This window comes from Lagenorhynchus albirostris, chromosome 3 (genome assembly GCF_949774975.1).
Source record: "Lagenorhynchus albirostris chromosome 3, mLagAlb1.1, whole genome shotgun sequence".
In the NCBI taxonomy this organism is placed as follows: domain Eukaryota; kingdom Metazoa; phylum Chordata; class Mammalia; order Artiodactyla; family Delphinidae; genus Lagenorhynchus; species Lagenorhynchus albirostris.
In genome coordinates, this window is record NC_083097.1 from 83,390,725 (window position 1) to 83,415,570 (window position 24,846).

Genomic DNA, 24,846 nt, shown 5'->3' on the forward strand with positions numbered 1-24,846 from the left:
GTTATTATCAGAGTTACCCTAAGACTATGTAAGTGTTCTTTTCCCATCAAATTTTCCAATTCATATGTTCTTTTCTCTTGTTTTTTATTCCTTAATAGGATAGCAAAGTGGCATCCCTTGCATACATATGAGGATTAGTGGAGCTTTAATAAAAGAAATAGAGAAAAAAATGACCCTTAATTAGCAAGGCAAGAGCTTATATATCCATTAGTAATGATGGAATTGTTTTAGGGGAGGAGAGATACATCTCTTATGTGGTCACCTTTTAACTTCCTTGCACTTATTTATAAGGTAGAAAGAACATAGAAGATGTAAGAATGGAGAGAAAGCCTATAATTGGAGTGTAATAGTGAGTGATGCATAAAATTGTAACAGATAAGTTTGGAGAGCCATGCCTTGAGGATTCTAAGAAGATTGGGAAGCCATTAAAAGGTTTTAAGCAGGGAAGTGAATGGCTTTGGTTTCTGTGTAGACGATAGACAAATAGAAGTAGATATGAGGAAACCATTTAGGGAGCTATCACAGTGATCTAAAGAAAGATGATGTAGTTTACACTTAGGGTGGTGGCAGGAGAAGAAAGCTTGTTGAGTATATATAAGCTTGTTGAGTATTAAGTATTCACCTCATTTGTGTGGTATCAATCAGGATTAAACAAATTACCATAATGAAAATAAAGTGGTTTTAAAGTAACATAATATGAGAAAATGCTTACCATTTGTTCAGGAATCAAAGGATGAACAGTGGAAACGAGCTATGGATTATTTAAATGTTGTCAGTGAACTCAACTACATGACTCAGATTGTTATCATGCTTTACGAGGATCCTAACAAGGTAACAGAGTCTTGATTTGCGTGTGTTACCAGAGGTAAATAAATAACTTGAAGTTTCTCATTTTGAAAGTGTTCTGTAACATTTTTTAGGATCTTTCCTCTGAGGAACGCTTTCATGTTGAATTACATTTTAGTCCAGGAGCCAAAGGATGTGAAGAAGACAAAAATTTACCATCTGGCTATGGATATAGACCAGCTTCAAGGGAGGTAATGAAGATGAAATTTTCATTGCTTAGTTACTACAGTTCTAAATATAAATGAGGTTTCTTTAAGAATTTTCTATTATGTACTATAATTCTTATCTCAACTAAGTAGCAAGATGGTTTAAATTTCTTGAAGTATGATTTGGGTAGACAACATTTTTATGAATATTAGAATTTTATATTTTATCTTTTCTCTAGATTTTTTGGATTTTTAAGATCAGTAGTTAGCATGGATAACTATAATTTTTGTTTTTGTCCTCAAGTCCTACTTGAGGACTAGTCCATTCTTTACTATGCTAAGCACTTGTTACGAATTACTGCAGTTTAATTCTTAACCTTACAAAAGTTAAATATGTACTCAGCTTTAAACCTTTTTTACTAAACTATAATACATATTTGTAAACATACCTAAATCATAAGTTTGTAGTTTAATGATATATCACAAAATGAACACAATTGTAAAACAACTAGCCAGGTTATAGATAGAAGATCATTCTAGAAGAACCAGTTGTGCCCCCTCTTTCTCACAACCTCCCTGCCTTCTCCCCAAAGTTACCTACTATCATGACTTAGATTAATTTTGTCTATTTTTGGACTTTATGATCACAAATGAAATCACAAAATATGTGCTTTTTGGGGGTGGAGAGTGGGTTTGGTTTCTTTCATTATGTGTTTGAGATTCATCGGTTCTTCATTTTTGTTGCCATGTAGGATTACATTAAATAAATATGGTGCAGTTTATTAATCCATTTCACTATGATGATCATTTGATTTGTTTCCAGTTCAAGGTTTGAAGATGGGTGCTTTTATGAAGATTCTTGTTCAGGTCTTTTTCTGAACACATGTACACATTTCTTTTGGATATATATGTAGGCATAAAATTGCTGGGTTATAGGGTATGCATATGTTCAACTTTTTAAAATACAGTCAAATAACTTTCCAAAGATACTACCATATCTTTATCAGCACTTGGTATGATTAGTGTTTTTAATATAGCTATTTTGGGGACTATGTAGTGATATCTTGTTGTGGCTTAAATTTACATTACCCTCATGACCAATAAGGATTAGTACCTTTTCTTATATTCATTGGTTATTTGAATATGCTTTTTGTGAAGTGCTACTGGCTAGGACTAGTATGGTGTTGAGTAGAAGTGTTGATACTAAGCATCCTTAGTATCATCCTTGTTCATTCCCAAACTAAAGCAAAAGGTCATGTTTCAAAGTGAACTTTTTGGAATTTTGATTGAAATTACATAAACTCTGCAGATCAGTGTTGAGAGAAATAACACTTTTACAGAATTGAATCTTCTAGTCCAAGGACTTGATATACAGCTCTGAATTTAGTGAGCTATTCTTTATATGTTCTTGATAAAATTAAGACTTTTTTTAATGTCTTGTATTTTCTTTGTCAGAGTAATTCCTAAATTCTTTATGTTATCATAAATGGCTTATTTAAATTTCATTTTCTGTTTGCTATTTTCATATTGAATTTTAACTCATTTTTATAGAGAGATTTTATAACTAACAACCTTACTGCATGCTGTTTATTCATTCTAATAATTTATACATAGAGTCATTTGAATTTTCTATGTATATGATCATATCTGTGAATGATGACAAATGTCCAGCAAAATGTTGAATAGATTTAGTGATGGTGGGCACTCTTGTCTTCCAGTGATTTATTAATTGTGATGATTGTTTCAAGTTTTTAGATATCCCTTACCTGGTTGAAGGAGTTTATCTTTATTTTCTATACCCCTTAGTTTGATGAAGGTTTTTATGTACTTCTGCTTGGCTTCTTTTAACTAACGCACGTTCATAAGATTCATTGATGTAATTAGTTTTAGTTTGCCCATTCTTAGTGCTTTAAAATATGTGTTTTAGTGTAATTTACCCAATTTATCCGTCCTGTTTATTTTTAAATTTATTTATTTTTTTATTTTTGGCTGCATTGGGTCTTCGTTGCTGTGCGTGGGCTTTCCCTAGTTGTGGCGAGCGGGGGTGACTCTTCGTTGCGGTGTGTGGGCTTCTCATTGCGGTGGCTTCTCTTGTTGTGGAGCACGGGCTCTAGACGTGTGGGCTTCAGTAGTTGTGGCACACGGACTTAGTTGCTCTGCGGCATGTGGTATCTTCCCAGACCAGGGCTCGAACCCGTGTCCCCTGCATTGGCAGGCAGATTCTTTTTTTTTTTTTTTTTTTTGCGGTACGCGGGCCTCTCACTGTTGTGGCCTCTCCCGTTGCGGAGCACAGGCTCCAGACGCGCAGGCTCAGCGGCCATGGCTCACGGGCCTAGCTGCTCTGCGGCATGTGAGAATCTTCCCGGACCGGGGCACAAACCCGTGTCCCCTGCATCGACAGGCGGACTCTCAACCACAGCGCCACCAGGGAAGCCCGGCAGGCAGATTCTTAACCACTGCGCCACCAGGGAAGCCTTACCCATTCTATTTAGATGGATATTTAGTGTAACTTTTTTAAACGTATCTGTTTTCTGTACTATACTGTGAGATTCTTATAATTGGGGACAGTATCTTATTCATCTGTGTCTTGGCACATGGTACATACTCACTAAATATTCAGTGAGTCATCAAATGGTTGTTATTTAAGTATGCAGTCATTACATTTGTTGGAAATATTTGGCATAGAGTTTGAATTTTCTAAAATTTATAACTTCAGATACTGTTTCAGTTTGTGATTGAGTTGATGGCATTACTGGTAACAAAACTGATCTCTTTTTTCTTACTGTCATTTATTATTATTGCTTATTTATTTGGGCATTGGATGAAATTTAATTAAGTACTTTGTTTTATATGGCTCTTTATTGTCGTTTTATGGTTTAATGTATCCAAAGAGTATGTATTTCTTGAAGTCAGGAACTCTGTCATCTGTCTTACAATATCCACAATAATACTAGGCTTTCATAAGAATTCAATTATTAATTTACTTGAATAAACAAACTTGTATATGTACTGCAAGTGACTATACCAGTTGGTGGTTGAATTTGTTCATCTGAAGAGATTGATTTGTTTTATCTGAATTTTATTATGTTATGTTCTTTCTGCACAGAGTGAAGGCAGGAGATCTTTTAAAATTGATAGTGATGATGAGCCACATACTTCTAAAAAAGATGAGGTTGATCGAGCTGTGATATTGTTTAAACCTATGGTATCAGAGCCAATTCATATACACAGGAAGTCTCCACTTCCAAGATCTAGGAAGATGGCTGCAAATGAAGTAAGTATATATCAGAGCATGTTTTTTATGAAGTAAAGTAACTATATTTTAATAAAACAGAAAAGAAAATACAGCTTTAATTATCAAGCTTGGGAACCTAACAGATTTTTAATTGTCAACTTTATTTTTCAAATAAATTTTTTAAAATATAGAGGCAGTTAGAAAATGCAAAGATTAATTTTAGAATTTGGAGCTTTATAGTTTTCATAGCAAAGTTGAATAGAAGTAGTAAATAAGGCCTTTTGAAGACTTGATCCATTATTTTCTTGTCACTTTAGGTTATTCTAATAAAGAACTTTTTTCAAAGTCTGATATAATGGATCAGGAATAATTTTTGGTTAAAAGTAGTGAGGAATTGCCAGAGATGCTTCAGCAACAACTGATTCCAATGACACTGTATATTAAGATGTGAGATTCTGAATTGTTAATCTGATTGCAAAAGTCAGTATAGGAATTTGAAATTTTGATGCTATGGTTGAAAAATTTACCTTTATATTATATTAAGGTCTATAATTAAATAACAGGCTAATTCTTATGCTCACTAACAAAATAACATTTAAATAACTACTAAAATAACATTTAAAAAGGAAAGTTGAAAAAAAAGAAAGGAAAGTTGAGCAGTTGGAGTAAAGTTTAAGTAAATCTTTAACATCTGTATACATTTTTATACTCTGAATACCTTCTTTTTGGGTTATTTATATTCTCTATAGGATGATTCCCCCAGCACTGATTTGAGATCAGTGCTTAAAAATGTTCTCTAAATGCTCAAGTAAAAGTATAAGATAGGAAGAACCATCAACTTTTAAGTTAGAAAAATATTTTTTGTTGATGATTAAATATGCCAAATCTTAAGAGTTAGGTATAACATCTAGCAGTTGGTGAATAGGAACGTAAACACCAACAAATGAGAATTATGCTCATTTCTATAGCCCCAAATTATACAAACATATGTGCTTCTCAAATTTCAAATGTATGTGTCCCAATTTGACAATGATGTATAGGAAAAACATCTCGATAAAATAGATTGTTGTAATTTTACAGTTGAAAATGTTTACTAGTTAGGATTCCCGTGAATGGGATATTTTAAGTTAATTATGGGTTGGCCAAAAAGTTCGTTCGGGTTTTTCCTGCACTCTTTTGGCCAACCCAATAAAAAGAGGATGATTAAAAATTGTAGAATTTGGGATTATTCTATTATAGCTTAATTTAAGAATGAGAAACCTGGGGTTATGTTCAGTTATCTTTAATTTCAGAAAATTGGGAAATGACATTTATTAATGTAACCTAAAATACCATTTGTGTGAGGGCAGTGATTTTGGTGGTGTTGAACAAAGCAATCTGCAATTCATCAGACTGTTCAGAATTTCACCATTAAACCTTTTTTCTGAACTCCAGAAGAAGTCTGTAACACTGATACAGTCAAACGTATTCTGAGTCTCATCTGTATTTGTGAAATCTTCAACAAAATCACTGCCCTTTGTTAACTCTTAAAACGCAGAACACATTTATAAACCTTTTTCTCGTAAATACTTAAATAGTTGCTTTCAAGAGATTATTTCTATGCCATGCTAAACTTTTACTTCCATAAGGTAAATTATTCAAGTAAAACCTTGAAGACTTTTTCCAGCGTCCATCATCTCCATGGATATCAGAAGTTTGTACTTCCAAAAGACATACAGAGAAAAAGACTATTCTCTTCATTTTGTGCAAGTAGATTTTACTCTGTCCTCACTGTCTGAAACCTGAACATGCAAACATGTAAAATGAGAATGTTTGCTGCATGTTTTGCCTACTGAACTCTATAAATAATCTTTGGAGGGGGTAAATAAATAGATAGCTTGAAAGTGTAAACAAGTGCAATTTGAATCCTCCATCTTACTATCTCTAATTTTTTTTGTCTGGCAGACAGATTTCCTTTCATACATATATACAATGAAGTCTCTTTAACCCTTTGCAGGATTCTTTAGTGCTTTGGGTTGAAAAGTTTGCCCAGTATAGCATAAAACCTCCTGAATATCATATTTTTAACATTGCTAAGATAAAAAATTGTTAAAATCTTTCAAGTTCTAAGAGGGAAGTGACAACTATTAAGCAGTATAAATATTTTGTATATTTAAGATAATAATGTAATTCTCATAATCATTAGTACTTACAAGTAGATTTATAACTCATTCCGATCAATTTCTCAAATATTAAAATATTTGGCTCCCAAATTACTGTTTAATAGTTTTTTAAAAATTGATAAACAAATGCAAACAAACTGTATTTTTTTTTCTTTCTGATCATTTGGCTCTGTTGTATCTAACTTTGCATGCTCTGCTTTTTTTTTTTTTTTTTTTTGCCCCTTTCTCACTTCCAGGAAGAGAGCCCCCTGAGTGTGTCTAGCCCAGAGGGTACTGGTACCTGGCTGCATTACACCAGTGGTGTGGGTACTGGGCGTCGAAGACGCAGATCAGGGGAACAAATCACTTCTTCCCCTGTCTCCCCCAAATCATTGGCTTTCACATCCAGTATTTTTGGCTCATGGCAACAGGTTTTTAAACTTTACTTCATTAAACATTTTTCCTCCCCGCATTCAGAGCAACAAACAGCTGTCTTTGAGGACATCTAATCCCTTATATTTTACATCAGAGTAAATACTTCTGTTTTTAAATTTTGAATTCACTTAAAAATGCTTGTAATGTCTCACAATGTTTGAGGGAAAGAAACCACTTACATTGCATGTGTTTAGCATTTTTACTGGGGGTTTTTTAAATATCCAGGATTTTAAAATTAGTCAATAAATTTTATACTCCTGGAACTTTAGCTTGTTAATTAAAATTTTTTAAATGTAAAGAAATCATTTTTTTGACTTATTCTTTAAAACATTCAGAAATGAAATTACATAATTTGATGATAAGAAAATTTAATAACCTTTTCCCCCATAATTGAAAAATAGATTCCATTTGGAATTTGCTGAGAATGTGAACATTTTTTTAAATATCAAAATTTATGTGGCCCTATGTTAATTAGCAGGATACATCTAATACTGATGGTTCTCTCCCTCGCTTTCTATTATCTGGAAGTATCTAATAATTACATACAGTTTGGGTTTTTTTAGTTGTATAATATCTTAATGCTCTCTTTAAGATAAAAGGGGACAATGTATATGTGCCCATCAATAATATGCCCCAACAAAAGGGGTCAAAATAAAATTACTTCAGAAGGACTTTTTGTGATGACATTTGGAAACTTAAAATACTGTGGGTTTTTTTAGTTTTTTTGTTTTTTCACAATGGAAGGTCTGCTCATACACATGACTTTTCCGAGAATTTCAGCAATTTCCTTTTGGAAATATAATGCATTGATTATAGGAAAAGGGATTATGGTATCCATTAAGGCTGTGAATATTTAAAGGTTACTCTGATAAAGCCTGTGCATGGATCAGTAATTGTATGGTGATCTCAACAGTCTGTCTGTCCTTTCTTTTGTTTGTGATTGTTTTTTCCCCCTTCAAATACAGGAGCCGTTTAAGAGTGGGCATTTGGCTTCTTTTAAGAGAGAGTGAAATTATTAATTGTCTATTAATTGTTTCTTTTCATCTGTCTTGTTTCATACATGATATTTAATTCTGAATGCCTGCTTCGCACCACTTCATTGCAAGGACCTCATATGAAATGGACTCCCTTCAGAAGGGGATCTTGCATGATCTTTCATAATTTGTGTATTTCTACTAATATTTATCATACAGCTTATTAACCTTTGTCTGTCTGGAACAGGCTGCAAATGAAGTATGGACTTTTTAATTTATTTTACTGTTTTAGTTCATTTATTTTGCTTTCCTTGTGCAGGTTGTATCTGAAAATGCTAATTACTTGCGAACACCACGAACTCTTGTAGAACAGAAGCAGAACCCTACTGTAGGTATGTGGTCTAAAGGAAGTTGTATTCCAAATCTTAAACTCACTATTTTGCACACATGTAAAACTCTTCAGAGGTGAAAGCATGACCAAATGCTATGCTTTAGTTTTTATTTAACATACACTAATTCAGAAATGTTGAGTCATAAAGCTCAAAATATAAAGTTTTGATGAAATAAATACGAAATAGCATTAATTTTATTTCATAACCCTTTTGAATGCCCATAATGTAAACTACTTAGTCTAATTGCCAGTGCTCATTTTTAATCTTGTATTCTATAAGTTAAAATCCCAACATGTTTTAATTTAGGAAGGAAACTTCATTTTTCCCAGCTGATAAAGATGAAAATATGCTATCACATACAAAAAGAATCTACTATTCTGATTAAAAAAATTTTTAAGTGGGGAGTGTTTCAAACCCTGTCTGGGTATATTAATTATCCTTTTGGTTTTGGTCATCTCTTAAGGAAAGCCAAAGCAAAACTAATGTACAGTGACAATGTTAATTCTTCATTGACCTACAGAACATAATTGTTTCTTTGCTAACACTCAAGCAAAGCAACATTGAAAAAGACCTTTCTAAACTTATTTTAGTTTTAAGGTCATGATAGATAAACTACATGAGATAATGACATATTATTTTCTGTAAATAGTTGTCTAAATCAGTTTAATAACAGCATAAATAAATTTCATTATGTTTCGACTATGTATGTACTATGATCTCTATACTAAGTTTATGAACTGTCCATTGATGCCTACATACTTGAAAAATCTCTCTTTAATTACATATTTGTTAATTGATAACTTTTGATATTCCCACAGTGTCTTGCCAGATACACATACACACACACGTGTGTGTGTATATATATATACATACATATTTTATATATATATATATATATATATTACTCCTTTCTTTATATATCATAATGCATCTGATAAAAATTTACTTAATCCTTACCCAGTGGTAAAAGTTTTACTTGGGTATAAAGACTTTTACTACAAGTTAAGCATTAGATTGGGGTCTTATTAATTAAGATCTTAAATCATTTAAGTATTAGGAATTTAGAGTGATTTAGGCCTGAATGACCACTTAAAAGGAATTGTTTCACCTGGTCTTCTCACAAATTTCATAATAGATATTAATAACTCAAATTCAAGGGCATCAGGAAAGCTTCTTCATTTACAGATATACATTCAAAAATATTGATTTAGTATGATTTAATTTATGCTAGGAGAAGTTTTTTTATATGGCCTGCTCACGCAAATTGATTTACAGAATTCCTTATCATCCTAAATTAATTTTTATGATAGTGTTTTTTTAAATATGTATATGTCTAATTATTGTGTGGGCATATTATTTTCCTCAAAGAACATTTTCTCCAGTGTAAAATGCCTCCATTTGTACATATGATAAATGGTGGTGGTGATTGTATTAAGTTGACATTAAAAGTGAATTGTGAGCCTGTTCAGGGCACTGCCAAGTATGTGTGGTAAGAGCCATGTTATTGCATGCTGCATGAATTCCCAATGTGAATAGAAGAACACCCGTTGTTGTATGTATTTTCTCTAACTCCCATCAGGGTCTCACTGTGCGGGCCTGTTTAGCACCTCGGTGCTCGGGGGTTCTTCAAGCGCACCTAACCTACAGGATTATGCTCGTACTCATCGTAAAAAGCTGACCTCTTCTGGCTGCATAGATGGTATGTGCACACATGCACACACAGATTCATACCTACACCCATGCACACACCCATGAGCATACGATATTTCTCAAAGGCAAGCCTAAGGCCACTAACTGATGCAAGTGGAATCCTAGCACCCTTTGCCTAAGTGACTATCAGTGCTCTGTTATTCACTACTTGGGTCCATGTTTCATCAAATAGTTAATTGTAGTTAGACTTACAGTACTTCTTCAGTGAGTATTTCACTGAAATATGAAATTTAGAACTACATCATATGTATTCTTCTTTTAAATAGTTGATAAGCCATATTATAAAGAGTAAATCTTTCTTTGATCTTTTAAACGTTTGTTCATTATTAAACCTTATTTTATTTACTAGTATTGATCTAAATAAATAAAGTGAATGGAATGTTTATAAGTAGAAGAAAATATCATATTGGCAATATTTTTATAAGAATAAACATAAGATGAGAATATTTTAGGATGCCTAGTAGAAGGAAATCCTCTCATTACTGTTAATACACCTTAAATTATAGTATTCAGAACATCTCTTGAGGCTCACAGAAGCTTGCCCCTTTTGTTAATAGGAGTGTTTATTAGCCCTTTCTGAATTAGCTTTATTTGAAACTTTTTCTCATGTATCCACAAATTTATTTTACTCAGTAAAACATGGCTTTCCCAGAATTGCCAGCTCATCCTGCTTTTCTTTCTTTTGTATATTTCGTTAAACACTTTGCCTCTATCATCAAGCCATTTACTTCTTTTAACCAGTTTTTGGCTTATTTCTCTCTCTCACCATCCTTTCTGCATGTCACCTAATTCTAACCTCCTTATATATTTGTTTTTCCTCCTCTTTTTTTAAGTGTCCTTCTTTTGGTAGCTGTTATGAATTTCAGGTACCTGTTTTTCTCTTTCTCAGACGCCACACGCGGTTCTGCTGTTAAAAGGTTTTCTATCTCATTTGCTCGACACCCAACCAATGGTACGTTTTGCTTTTATTTTAAAAGATAATCCCCTGCTTCATCCTTTTTTATTTTTCTTCTGTTTCAAAATATGTGGGGTATACAGTATCATTCATTTCTCAGTCCTTAATTTCAATTGGCATACAATTCTAACTTATTATTCACCCAAAATATTGATACTGTCTTGCTCCCTGTTTCATCTGTAATTTAGACAATAATTTAGCACTACTCATCAAACTTTTAAATGACCACAATGATGATGAGTTTTAATACTTAATTAGCACCTAAAAATTCCTTCTGATTTCTCAAGTGATCAATCTATGTAATTTTAAAAATACAGTTAGTATTATTTATTTTCTTTTTAATTCTTAATAATTTTAATGTGTTTTTCTTTCTAATTTATTTTCTTTTTTTATGAATTTTTGAATTTTATTTTTTTATACAGCAGGTTCTTATTAGTTATCTATTTTATACATAATAGTATATATAGGTCAATCCCAATCTTCCAGTTCTCCCAACCATGATCACATGGTTGTTTCATTGAGCTATTTAACAAAAATACAGAACCACACTTGTCAAATAGCCAAATGAGATGTGTCTTTGAAAACTTCTTGAGAACCAGGGGATGCAGGTTTCACTGTGTAACATTATTTATCCCTGTCTAAAGCAAAACCCAACTTGGTCTGGAGCACTCTGAAAACTTCATTCAGCGTTCACTTTGTCTTCATGTGGCAATATGGTTTGCTGCTGTCGAGCAACCAATTTTGGGGGTGTATCATTGCTTTTTGTTAGGATTTGGAGGGCTCCTGATAGGAAGAAGACTAGGCTAAAAATCTAGACAACCAGTTCAATTAAATTCAGTTTTTGAGGCTGAACAGGAAGGTTTTGTGGCCATTATTTATAAGCTGAATTTTGCACTATTACAGCTTTCTTACATAGAGCTTTTTTCATGTGGGACAAGAGGGAATATTTACTAATCATTTTTAAATAACTCAGAATCAAAGAATTTAAAAGAAAACATACATGTTTTTGCTTTTATTCGGAATGAAGTTGTTTTTATCCATGCAGTTTTTTTTCTTTTTCTTTTTAATTGTAAGTAAGTCTTTCAAAAACTCAGGTCAGTTCTTTCAGAAACTATTATGAAGCTCAGGGATTGAACACAAGTTTATAGTCATTCTTCTCCTTCTGGATCCTTTAACAGTACACCTAAGTTAACAGTGCACTAATACTTCTTGAAGGTGGAGTAAGAAGATCTAATCCTCAACAAGTGAAAATTTAGCCTTAAAGCTAAATGTGCTTTCCCTCCATTGTAGCTGTTTAAATGCTACTTTTTGAAGAAAAAGATCCTTATTTGATACAGCTGCAGCTTCTAAAGAACCCACATGCATAAGAACTTCTTAGAAGAAAAACCAAAGTCACAAGAAAAACCGAAGTCACAAGGAAAACCGAAGTCACAAAATTCTAAAGAAGAGACATTGAAGATTTAAGACTGACTATAGTTTTTATACAAAATGCTTATGTGTTTATAGCCAGTATTGCAAGTTTTATATAGGAGAAATCTTTGTTTACTGAAGCTTAAAAATAAAAAAGCTTTTGTTAAGTTTAACAGAAAATAGAGTAATTTTATATTCTTTTGGTTTAGACTTTTTAAAAATGTGGATTTTCCACACATTGTGTGACTTGATGCATATAAAATGCATTCCTTTCAATTCTATAAATATTTCTTTTGGGTTTCAAATTTTCTTTTTTATGCTGTGTTGTCTTATCTGTCCTATGAGTTGTCATTTGACTCTTTCTTTTTCTTTTCCTTAACTTTCATGTTTTTTCCATCTTAACACATATTATGGACTTACCCCTCCCCTTCATCTTTAGTTCAAAGAACATGGTGAAACAAGTATCTTCTGACAGTGCTTTACCTTATTTTCTGGGCCTCTGTGCAGAACACCTACACCTCTATAGGTGCTGGTCCGTTTCCTCTGTGGAATTTCTAGGCTCCAGTGGTATGTTTTTATAGCTTCTAAACATGACAGCAGGGTGGCTTTTTAAACTGCTGCGCTAACCCTTTCACTGTGCATTAAAGAAAAAGTTTACTAAGGATAGATGGAAAAAGATGTAGTCCAAGGGGACTTGATTATATTGTCATTTGCCTGTTATAAAATCTAACAGGCAAGTGCAAGAAAACAGTTGTTACAAAAGACTTATAAACATTCTGAGGAAAGGATAAAAAAGCCACAGTATTAAGTTTAGCATAATGCAAGGAAAGGGTTTGCGCTTATTTGCATGAATCTTGTACTTTTAAAGAAATGTAGTACTTGTGGAAGCCTAATTTCTTTAGTGCTTAACTTAGGTGCTTTAGCTGCTGCTATGGTATTATAGTTTTGTTTTGTTTTAAGTATATGTGATGTTCTGTCATGCTTTGGTTTGCACCTGAAAATCAAACATACCAGTTTTGTTAATCAAAGGATTTGTTGTTTTCATTGAAAGATAGATTCTCTTTTAACCAGAGTTTCCCTATTGCAACTAAGAATTAGACAGTTCTTAGGTCAGTATTTTCTCCCAAAATTAAATAAGTATCAGTCAGTGTTAAAATGAGCACATGCCTATTGAAGCAGAGAGTTTTCTAGTCTATTTGAGTTTAATTAATTTTTACTTTTAAGTTAAGAATATTAGACTTTATGTAGAAACTAAACATTAAAAGTATTTCTTTTGGAGGAAGACTAGTTTAAATTTTTGAAAAAGTACATGCAGAAAGACTTGTTATTTTAGTTGTATATAAAAGCAATTTTAAAAGCCATTCAGTTGAATAAAGTAGGCAATATTTATAAAAAGTGAATAACCTATGTCCTATTTGTTTAAAAAAACTGTATATTTAAGTGCTTTTGTTTCACTGATGGTATTAATACATATCTGCATGGTTTGTTTCATGAAATTTTTGTATTCCTGTGCCGTGTTGAATGCAAACATATATGTATTTTGTATTGCTTTTTACTTGGCCTGACTTCACTCAGCTAGCAATTTCCAAAAATAGAATTATTGTGTTAATTCAATAAAGGTAGGTGAAATATGTTTTGGAATTTTAATTTCAGCGTAAATGAATGGATGTTATTTTGGGGTCACACTAGAGAGTATTATTGGCCTTGTTATGACTAGAAAAGTATTTAAAATCACTCTTCACAAGTAATCGCTTAATTGTTTTTCAACAAGAAATTACCTTTAGCATTCTGGCATCAGGGACACATTTATGGCATCAGCTTATTCACCTATCAAATAGAGCTGATTCTAAAAAGTAAAAACTAAAAAACCTGTATTTTTCTCTGTTTATTATTCCCCCAGGTTTTTTTCTTTAAGTATTATTCTTAGATTTTACCAAAATAGAGAAAGAAATTGTGTGCATGCTGTACTATGTGGTTACATTTAAAATGAAATCTTTGTCACATCCTGATCCAACCCCATACTGCATAGCATCTGGTGTCATGACTTCAGAGATCTCGTGTGTTTGCATGTGATAGATTGAAAAGATCTAAACTGTCTGGTTCTAAGCAATGGTCTTCTTCCTTTTTAATTAATGATTTTTAAGATATCCAACTCTTGTTTTTGTTTTTGTTTTTTTCCCCTCAGGCTTTGAATTGTATTCGATGGTGCCATCTATTTGTCCTCTAGAAACTCTTCACAATGCCCTGTCTTTAAAGCAGGTGGATGAATTTCTTGCTTCCATTGCTTCTCCATCAAGTGAAGTTCCACAGAAGACCCCTGAAATTTGTAGGAAAATTATTATTATTATTTGATTTTTAGGCAATAGAGATTATCTGAATATAAAAATAATTATAAAAACATAAATTCAATAGTGATAGTAAATAGAATTTTAGGAGAGAAAGAGAAGAACATTATTTAGAATTCTTTGGTGTAATATGCAATGTACCAGGCTGTTGTCTTGACTCTTCCGCAAAGACTTTTTTTTTTTTTTTTTACAGAAAGGGGGGAAAAATCTAAGACCCAGCAATAAAATTAGCAACATGTAATATAGAGTCATGGTCTTATTTTCACATTCCTATTGTATGTCATTTTATAATAAGCTTTTTAAAAATGACAAAACATCAGTCTGTATTAACCTACACATGCCACATGCCCATCCCTTCACCACTTTTGATAAGCAGTCATATAGACTCAGAGCCCTTAACTAAAGAGAGCAAATTAGGACAATTTTTTAAATTGTGTTCTGCAGAAAATATGCTGAAGAGGTTAATTCCTCTGTGTAAAAAAAAAAAAAGGGGGTTTGTGGCTAAGTAAGTTTTGGAAACTTTATTATATCCCACCTTCCTTTCAAGAGGTGTAGTTTCATCAGCATATAAACAGCTAAGGTTCTTCTTTCTATAAAGAAAACTATACACCCACATTTTCCAGAACTTACTTGCTGAGAAAACACTTTTTTTGGTAATGCATTTAAACATCATGTAGAACTATTCTGAGGGACTTCAGTTTGGGAAATGTTCAGGGCTACCTTTTTAGATGTGAGAAGTCAGCTGGCTGTTGTCATTTTCAGCTCTGTAGGATTCTTTGACACATTGGAATTTCCAGTTTAGGAAGCATTCATTCTGAAAGAGAATGCTCTGCTTAGAGTTAAAAGTCTTGCTAGTCCTAGTCATATCTTAGGAAAGGTACAAACTTTCTATGTATACCAACTCCTTTTTGTAAGGAGAATGTTGTAAATATGTTTTTCCCAAGAATGAAATTGGAGGTCTTGGGATGAAAGCCACTTTTGTGTGTTGCTGTTACTCTCCTCCCTTTCCTGGGGAACCACAATGTATTATTCTGCAGAGTTCTATTCAGTGTATTCTGTCCAAACAGTGCCCCCTGCATTTTTGCCTTTCTCTTTCACATCTGGTGGCAGAGGTCAGCTTTTAACCATTAAGGGTAATGGAGAGGTATCTTGGTGTGAATGTTCTAAAATATTTCACTTTAGGAATGGTTTGGGGAAGTAGGTTTCAATTTTAAATGTACATATGAATGTGTCTGATTCTGAGAATTGATAATACTCCAAATGAAATAACCTGCAAGCTATAAAGTCAAAGTCAGGAAACTGAAGGATGTTCTTCCTTTTATATTCTCTGTTAGCTGATAGAATGGACAATGCTACTCCTCAGAACGTAGTAGAGAACCTGAATAAATAAATTCTCATTTTCTCTTTTACCTTTCTTTATACTTGGCATTTCAGTGCTTCCCTGGGTCAGGGATTTATAATCTTAAAATAGAGATTAAAGAAAGACTGTAATTGGTAAATAAGAATTTAGGGTAGGCATTAATGCTGCTTTGAGTTTAGAAGATCTTCAGTAAATGACTTAAAGGTAAAGTAGCAGTAATGACATCTGTTTTGGAAAGAGAATTTTGGTGGAATATTTACAAAAAGATAATCTTTGAATGTCTATGCTGTGGCATTGCTACCTTATGATGGCTTCATTTCTGTGGTTAGTGAATTCAGTTCCTCAGAGTGTATTATTGAGGTATATTAATGAAATGAAATATTAAATTCCTTTTCTAGTTCTCATTAACTCTTCTCTATATTATGGACACAAGTTGTACCCCAACCCCTCTAGTTCTCTTAAAATTTCATTCCATTACTTACTAAGGGAACTAGATGAGAAAGTAAGTATAGTTAATGCAGTTCATAGAGTTGGATAAACCTTAGAGTTAATCTAATTCATTGGTCTTCAAAGTATATTCCCAAGAGCTTTAGGAAGTTCCATGAGGAAGAGAAGGATGCTGAGTGATTAGGCCTGTGTCTTCTGTGGTTGCTTCAATCAGAGTCTCTGCTTTGATTTGTTTTATTTAAGATTTCATTTGAGAAAAGCTTACTGTTTTAAGAGAAAAACTTAGAGACACCATTGAGGAAATTAACCAGTTAGTGCTCAAAAAAGACTAAAACCCAGGTCTCCTAAAGTGTATGGTTTTTCCATTCTCTTTGATTAAAGAAAATAGGGTTCCAATTATGATGGAAGTATCTGAATCGTGTATTGTATAGTGTAACTGCAGAATAAATATTTAGTAGTCACAATATATTTATGTAATTTATACTTAATTCCCTGGATTGTCAAGGAAGTAACATCATAATATAGAACTATACTGAATTTGTGGCATTCATAACAAGGGAGAAGACATTGTTAATATCTGTCATTCACAGATTTTTTTCTCACCTAGGACAAAATTAATTTTGTGGTAACTAGTAGATAGCTTACAATGAGGCACTGACAATATCAGGTTGGTGGAAAAGGTGTGAGAATACTAATTGGATAAGTTAGAGGTGGAAGTTATAATAGGATAAAAAATGCAAGCAGAAAAGAGCTAAGTAATGATGTGGTGCTTTATAGGATGTTTTAGGCACTTTTTAATCATTTGTGTATTATTTTATTAATGGCTACTTTGATCTTCTGCCAGTGAAATTTGTATTCATTCAGTGTAGGTATCAACCACCAAAGGCACATTTGCCATAATTGGCCCACATATTGATTTTTCAGAGACACAGTGTTTATTGCTATCAGGTCCTCTTCCAAAATTGCAGTAATAGGCAAATCAGTCTTCTGTTATCTCCTTAACTCCCTTTGTTTAGGAACCCAAAAGGTCATGCCAATAGCTCCCCCACTCCAGCCTATCCTTTCCCAGAGGACTTCATACTTAAGAATTGTACCTACTTGTCCTTTTCACACCTCTCAATCTCCCCACCTTAATTAGAAAGAAAAAAAATATTTAAATTTCTTTTGCTTGAAGATAAATCTCATCTGGGTGATATAGGAAGACAATCTGATTTAATTATTTGTAATCTAGTTAGTTTAGATTTGATAGAATTGTCAGAAAATTATTGAATTACCATGTTGGGTTTGTTTGTTTGTTTTTTCCAGCCTCTTCAGCTTCACGTTCCAGTCCAATAATAAGAAGAAAAGTATCTTTAAATACATATACACCTGCAAAGATCCTCCCAATGCCAGAAGCTACCATAAAGAGTACTAAAGCAAGCAGCAAACCAGGTTAGGAGTGTGTGTGAATTTGTGGATTCAATATAGCAATTAAAAAAAAAAAAAAATATATATATATATATATATATATATAGCAACTAGAGGGGCTTCCCTGGTGGCGCAGTGGTTGAGAGTCCGCCTGCTGATGCAGGGGACACGGGTTCGTGCCCGGGTCCGGGAAGATCCCACATGCCGCAGAGCGGCTGGGCCTGTGAGCAGTTGCCGCTGAGCCTGTGTGTCTGGAGCTTGTGCTCTGCAACACGAGAGGCCACAGCAGTGCGAGGCCCGCGTACCACAAAAAAAAAAAAAAATATATATATATAGCAATTAGAGGAGTAATAATAGCTTGCTTTGTAGATGTAAAGATCTGTTTTTAAGTAGGATCATTAGACTCTAGGAACTCTGTTATTGTAGCCTATTTACATATTTGGGGGTTTTTTCCTCCATTAATTATCCCCCCTTTCCCTCACATATGTTAATAAAATATACTTCATACTCATACTTTTCCAAACTGATTTATGGACTGTCTTGTCTTCTTTTGCTTTTCTCTTGAGCCAAGGCATCACTTTAGTCATTTTGTTTGAAAGATTTTTTTTTTCTCTTTCCCTAGAGTATTTTAATCTCTCCATTCTCAGTCTGGTGCTGTAACTACCAAATTCAACTATGTTTTATCAGCTTTTTTCTGTTTTTACTTGGCTTATTTGATTGTGTTGTTGCCCATTACAGATGAAGAAAGTTGCAGAGAGGTTATGACTTGTCCCTGTTCATGTAGCTAGTAGTCAGTAGACCTAAAACCTGAATACTCTTCGAATCGTGGTGCATTGTTCTCTATGTTTTAGATGCATAATAAATGTACCAAGTGCACTAAAAAAGAATTATTCCATAGTTTATTGATGTAGCGTTCTGTAAGTATCCATTAGGTCAAGATTGTTGATAATGTTACTCAGATCTTCTGCGTATTTACCATTTTGGGGGATGGCAACACGTACAAGGGAGAGGAGGTTCTGATTGTTCTAGTAGTTGCTTAGAGAGCAGTTTCTACTCACAACTGTGGAATTGTCTGCTTCCCTCTTTAGTTTGGTCAGTTTTTACTTTGTGAATTTTGAAACCCTGTTATTAGGTGCATACACATTTGATTGTTATGACTTCCTAATGTATTGCCCCAATATCATCATGAAATTTCCCTCTTTGATTTCTAGTAATGCTTTGTCTTAAAGTTTATTTTATCTAATGTGAATTTAGCTACTTCAGCTTTCTTATGACTACTGTATGCATGGTATATATATATATATATATATATATATATATATATTTAATTTATTTTATTGAAGTATAGTTGATTTACAATGTTGTGTTAATATCTGATGTACAGCAAAGTGTTTCAGTTTTATATATATATATATACTTTTTCATATTCTTTTCCATTCTGGTTTATTACAGGATATTATATACTTCCCTGTGCTTTAATTTAAAGTAGGACCTTGTTGTTTATCCATTCTATATATAATAGTTTACATCCCAAACCCCCAATCCATCCCTCCCCCACCCACCCTCCCCCTTGGCAATCACAGGTCTGTTCTCTATATCTGTGAGTCTGTTTCTGTTTCGTAGATAAGTTCATTTATGTCATATTTTAGATTCCACATATAAGTGATATTATATGGTATTTGTCTTTCTGACTTACTTCACTTAATGTGATAAGTGAAGTCCATCTAGGTCCATGAAGTTCATCTAGGTCCATCCATGTTGCTGCAAATGGCATTATTTCATTCTTTTTGTGGCTGAGTAGTATTCCATTGTATATATATATACCATATCTTCTTTATCCATTCATCTGTCGATGGACATTTAGGTTGTTTCCATGTCTTGGCTATTGTAAATAGTGCTGCTGTGAACATAGGGGTGCATGTATCTTTTTGAATTATAGTTTTTTCCGGATATATGCCCAGGAACGGGATTGCTGGATCATATGATAACTCTATTTTTAGTTTTTTGAGGAACCTCCAAACTGTTTTCCATAGTGGCTGTGCCAGTTTACATTCCCACCATCAGTGTAGGAGGGTTCCCTTTTCTCCACACCCTCGCTAGCACTTGTAATTTGTAGACTTTTTAATGATGGCCATTCTGACCAGTGTGAGGTGGTACTTCATTGTAGTTTTGATTTGCATTTCTCTAATAATGAGCAATGATGAGCATCTTTTCATTTGCCTATTGATCATCTGTATGTCTTCTTTGAAGAAATGACTATTTAGGTCTTCATGCACGTGTATATTTTTTTTAACCAAACTATCTTCATATTTAAGGGGATCTTTTTTAGACAGCATATATTTGGCTTTTTTAAAAGGCCATTCTAACAGTATGTGCCTTACAGTTAGTGTTTATAGTCCATTAACATTTAATGTAATTATTGATATGGTTGAGTTAGGTCTACTCTTTTATTATATTTTCTGTTTATTCCTTCTGATGATTATTCCTTTATTCTTTCCTTCTTGTTTTTTTTTATTAATTCAGTATTTTTTAGAATTTCATTTTAACTTATCTATTGGCTTTTTAGCTGTACCTTTTTGCATTATTCTTTTATTGGTAGCAGTAAATACATATTTCTGGCTTTTCATGGTCTACTTCGAGTCAATTTTGTGCCACTTAACGTAAAATGTAGAAACCTTCCAACTGTATAGGTGTGTTTACCTTCCCTTCTTTCCATCTTTTACACATAGTGTCCCATATGTGTTACTTCCACATGTATTATAAAGGCTACAGTACAATGTTATGATATTTGCTTTAAAGAGTCATATGTATTTTAAAGAAATTAAAAAGAGAATGAAGTCTTTAATTATCCACATATTTGCTATTTTTAATGTTCTTTATTTCTTCTTTTAAGTGTTTGTTTCCATCTGGTTTCATTTCCCTTCAACTTGAATCTATTTACCATTTCTTATACTTCAGATCTGTTACTATATCTGAAAAAAAAATCTTTATTTTGGGCTTCCCTGGTGGCGCAGTGGTTGAGAGTCCACCTGCCGATGCATGGGACACAGGTTCGTGCCCCGGTCCAGGAAGATCCCACATGCCGCGGAGCGGCTGGGCCCGTGAGCCATGGCCGCTGAGCCTGCACGTCTGGAGCCTGTGCTCCGCTATGGGAGAGGCCACAACAGTGAGAGGCCCGTGTACCGCAAAAAAAAAAAAAAAAATCTTTATTTTACCTTCATTCTTTTTTTTGTTGTTGTTTTGTTTTGTTTTGTTTTGTTTTTTTGTGGTACGTGGGCCTCTCACTGTTGTGGCCTCTCCCGTTGCGGAGCACAGGCTCCGGACGCACAGGCTCAGTGGCCATGGCTTATGGGCCTAGCCGCTCCGCGGTATGTGGGATCTTCCCGGACCGGGGCACGAACCCGTGTCCCCTGCATCGGCAGGTGGACTCTCAAACACTGTGCCACCAGGGAAGCCCTACCTTCATTCTTGAAAGGTAGTTTTGCTGGACAGAGAATTTGGGAAGAAAGTTTTTTCTTTCAGCATTTTAAGGATGTTGTTCCACTATCTTGTCATTCCTCTTATTTCTGATGAGAAATCTTTGTTAATTTGAATTGGTTGTTCCCATGTATGCAATGGGTTAATGGATTATTTTTCTCTGCCTGCTATCAGTGTTTTCCCTTTATCTTTGGTTCTCAGAAGTCTGACTGCGGCATGCTTAGGACTTTTTTTTTTTTGGTAATAAAATCCTGGTTGATAGTCACTTTTACCTGTCATCTCTATTCTGCTGTTAAACCCATCCAGTGAAATTTTATTTCATATATTTATTCTTTAGTTTTAGACATTTGTTTTGATTCTTCTTTGTAGTTTTTTTCCTTCAGAGATTTCCTATATTTTTATTCATTATAAGCATATTTTCCTTTGTTCTTGAGCATAGTTAAAATAGTTGCTTTAAAATTCTTGTCTATTAATCTGGCTGATCTCAGGATTGGTCTCATAAATTTTCTCATTCCCAAGAAGGAAGGTTTATTTCCTGTTTTTCATATACTAAGTAATTTTGGATTGTATCCTAGACAAACACTGGACTCTGTTGTTTCTCTTATGTTCCTCCAAAGAGTATTGAATTGTTTTTAAAGCAAAGAGTTAACCTTGGCTGAACTCAGATTGAAAACCTATGTCTTCTGAAGTGACTGACAGCTCAAATTTCACTTCACTTCTTTTAGCCTGAGCCGGACTTCTTAGGAGCTTACTCTGCTCAAGTCACACACTTGATCAGGGTTTACACAAAGATTTGGGATTCCCCACTGGACTTCCAAGCAGCTATTTTTGCCCCAATACTTTTCTTCTGGTTCTTCATGCTAGTAGGACTGAGTTTTATGTTGCAGTTTTAGCCATTCCACATGGGGCAGACTGGATCCTGTCCTTAAGCCTAAAGCTTTTTTAAAAAGGGCATGGGGGACTAACTCCATGTTGTTCCCTTCTTCCAAATATTGATTCTTTTCTAGTATATGCCTACTTTTGTTCATTCTTCAGTGTCTTCAGGTAGTTGTTTTTTTCATATTTTATCCTGCACTTATACTTGTTACCTGCAGGAGGAGGATTGGTCTGGCAGGAACTTGCCCATCCATACAAAAGTGTAACCTGGCTTAGAATAACTTTTTGATAACTCATTGGGGCTTGATGTTGGTTTGGATATAAAAGGATGATTCCCAAGTCAAGAATGTTTCTAGTTCTTTAATCTTTCAGCTTTTTAGATAGTGGTAAGATAGGAGATACTGAAGAAAATAGATGTTTATAGGGAAAATGATGAGTTCTGTTTTAAACATGGTAAGTTTATATTTCCTGTCAAATATCTATATAGAGGTTTGTAGTAGGATGTACAGGATATACAGATCTTGAGGTAAGGGAAAAAGGTCTGGACCAGAAGTATAAATTTGAAGGTCGTTAGGACATTAGATGTTAATTAAAAATGATGGAATAAATGAGTTTCCCAGGAAGAATGCAGGGAAAAAGAGAAGTTTGTTTTATGTTATTTGAACTTCTGTTGATTATTTTGTATTATCTGAACTTGGATTGCTTGTGAAAATCTAAACAGTAGCTTTTCTTTTTATGTATAGCTCCCAGCGGACCTTCTAGTATGGTTGTTCCCAATACCTCATCTCGGAAAAAGGGTGTGAGTAGCAAAACAGAAATGCATGAACACAAAAAAAACACTGCGAAAAAAAAATGAAATCTTCTTAGCAGAAGCTGGAACTCATTATACTTATAAAAAATCACGTGTTCAGTAGAAAGAGACACGCAATAAACCTTGACTGAAAAGTATCAAAGCAAGTAATTTGTGTCTCCTTATACATCTCTGTATTAATTTAAAGATATATGACATCTAGAGAATTCTTTGTATATATTCAGTTAAGGCCTTTGTCATGATATGGAAATGTTTAAAACAATGTTTATTAGCATTTTATGAGTAGCAAAACTTATGGTGATAAAGATCTGTTGTTCTGAATGTGATGTTTACTGTGTGCCTGTGGTAAAGAAGAGGAATGGGAAAACCCAGACAGCCTGTGCCAATGTCACACAGTAATGCTGTTTGCTGAAGAACCTGTGAGGTGGCCTCTGTACACATTTTCACTTTCAGAGGATCACATCTGGGCTGCAAAAACCTATAGCTTGAAATTTGATGACCATACTGGGGACTTTTAAAAAGCATATTTCCAAAGAGATTTCATTGACCATATAGATTAGAAACCTTTTTTTCCCCAATTGTTATGATTACATATATGCTGCAATATTTAATAACTGGAATATTGGCATATGGGTTATTTTTTCAATCTATGCTTTGAATTTTTATTGTGTATTATTTAAAATATTACATATGCAGCTGGGATAACTATACCTTTATGCACATACATTTGTAGAAAATATTTTCTTTATATATTTCCTTACCATAAGGTGCTTTTGTTCGTCAGGACAATTTTTCTTTGTATATTGGCAAGAAAGACATCTTTAGAGTTTCTGTTTAAGATATAGTTGACAAGTTTATAAATGTTAGTTATTTTCAGAGTTCTTTTTAGATCTAAAAAACTGAGTTCAAGAATGGAGGTAATCAATGAAAGAAGAGTATCTGAATTCCATTGTTAGTAGATACTATGTATAGCACCTATTTTTACCATTTCCATTCTTATCTCTAGAATATCAGTTGATCTCACTAAGATAACTTAAAGATTGAGTATTTGAAATACATTCTCATTTCAAATGGTTAGATTTTGAAGGGAAATTGAGATTATTGCATTGTGATTTCATCTATAATGTGAAAAAATATTTATTATCCTTGGTGCTTACTTTCCCCTGATGCACAAATAATTATTGTATAAACCACTTGAAATGACTTAAACTGTAAACCAAACAGTACATCCTGATAAGAATTGCATCCATTGCCAGTTAGGTAACTTAAATTGCTAAAGCTTTAGTTTGAGGCTTATGTTTAGAAAAATTATTGAATTCTCGTATGAATGCAGCTATTAAAATCCTTCAGTAGAGACTCTCCTAACCTTAAATCATCATATATGAATTGACTTTAGAAAATAAGCATAATACGTGTTCATTTTAAAAGGTACCAGATGCAAAAGTCACAAATATATACAATTCTATAAGTTCATATATTTCACATGAATGTAAATGTATTACATGGAGACATGTCTTGTAAACAGTTGAATGTACCTAAGCTTTCTGTATGTGAAAATGTGGTTAATGTGCTCATTGTCAGATTAAAGAAACTACTTTTATTTTTTAAATGGAACTGAATTAAAATATTTTATTTCTAGAATCAGAGGATGGCTTAAATGGCAAGTTATTTTTTATTCTTTTCTTTGACCGTTTACTTTTAATTTTCAAAGTAGAATGAGGAAAAGTATTTTAATATTAAACAATGCTCATCTTAGATATTAGATAAAATTTCTTAGTATTGGCCATAGCTATCACAATAGAAACTAACTAGAAAGTTCAGTGCAAGTCACATTTTTCCATTGATATACAAGAACTGTGATTTCACTGTAGTCGCCAAA

General features: G+C 33.4%; 1 protein-coding gene across 1 annotated transcript in view; it reads left to right on the forward strand.

The window, feature by feature from the left end:
- Positions 1 to 24,611, forward strand: part of PPIP5K2 (diphosphoinositol pentakisphosphate kinase 2) — a 75,783-nt gene extending 51,172 nt beyond the window's left edge. The window contains exons 22-32 of the mRNA XM_060143349.1: positions 724 to 831; positions 921 to 1,037; positions 4,099 to 4,266; positions 6,626 to 6,799; positions 8,097 to 8,169; positions 9,749 to 9,868; positions 10,769 to 10,831; positions 12,752 to 12,811; positions 14,430 to 14,570; positions 17,702 to 17,827; positions 22,900 to 24,611. Of these exons, the coding sequence (XP_059999332.1) occupies positions 724 to 831; positions 921 to 1,037; positions 4,099 to 4,266; positions 6,626 to 6,799; positions 8,097 to 8,169; positions 9,749 to 9,868; positions 10,769 to 10,831; positions 12,752 to 12,811; positions 14,430 to 14,570; positions 17,702 to 17,827; positions 22,900 to 23,012 (1,263 nt within the window). The 3' untranslated portion in view covers positions 23,013 to 24,611. The remainder of the gene's footprint in view (positions 1 to 723; positions 832 to 920; positions 1,038 to 4,098; positions 4,267 to 6,625; positions 6,800 to 8,096; positions 8,170 to 9,748; positions 9,869 to 10,768; positions 10,832 to 12,751; positions 12,812 to 14,429; positions 14,571 to 17,701; positions 17,828 to 22,899) is intronic.
- The last annotated feature ends 235 nt before the right edge of the window (positions 24,612 to 24,846 follow it).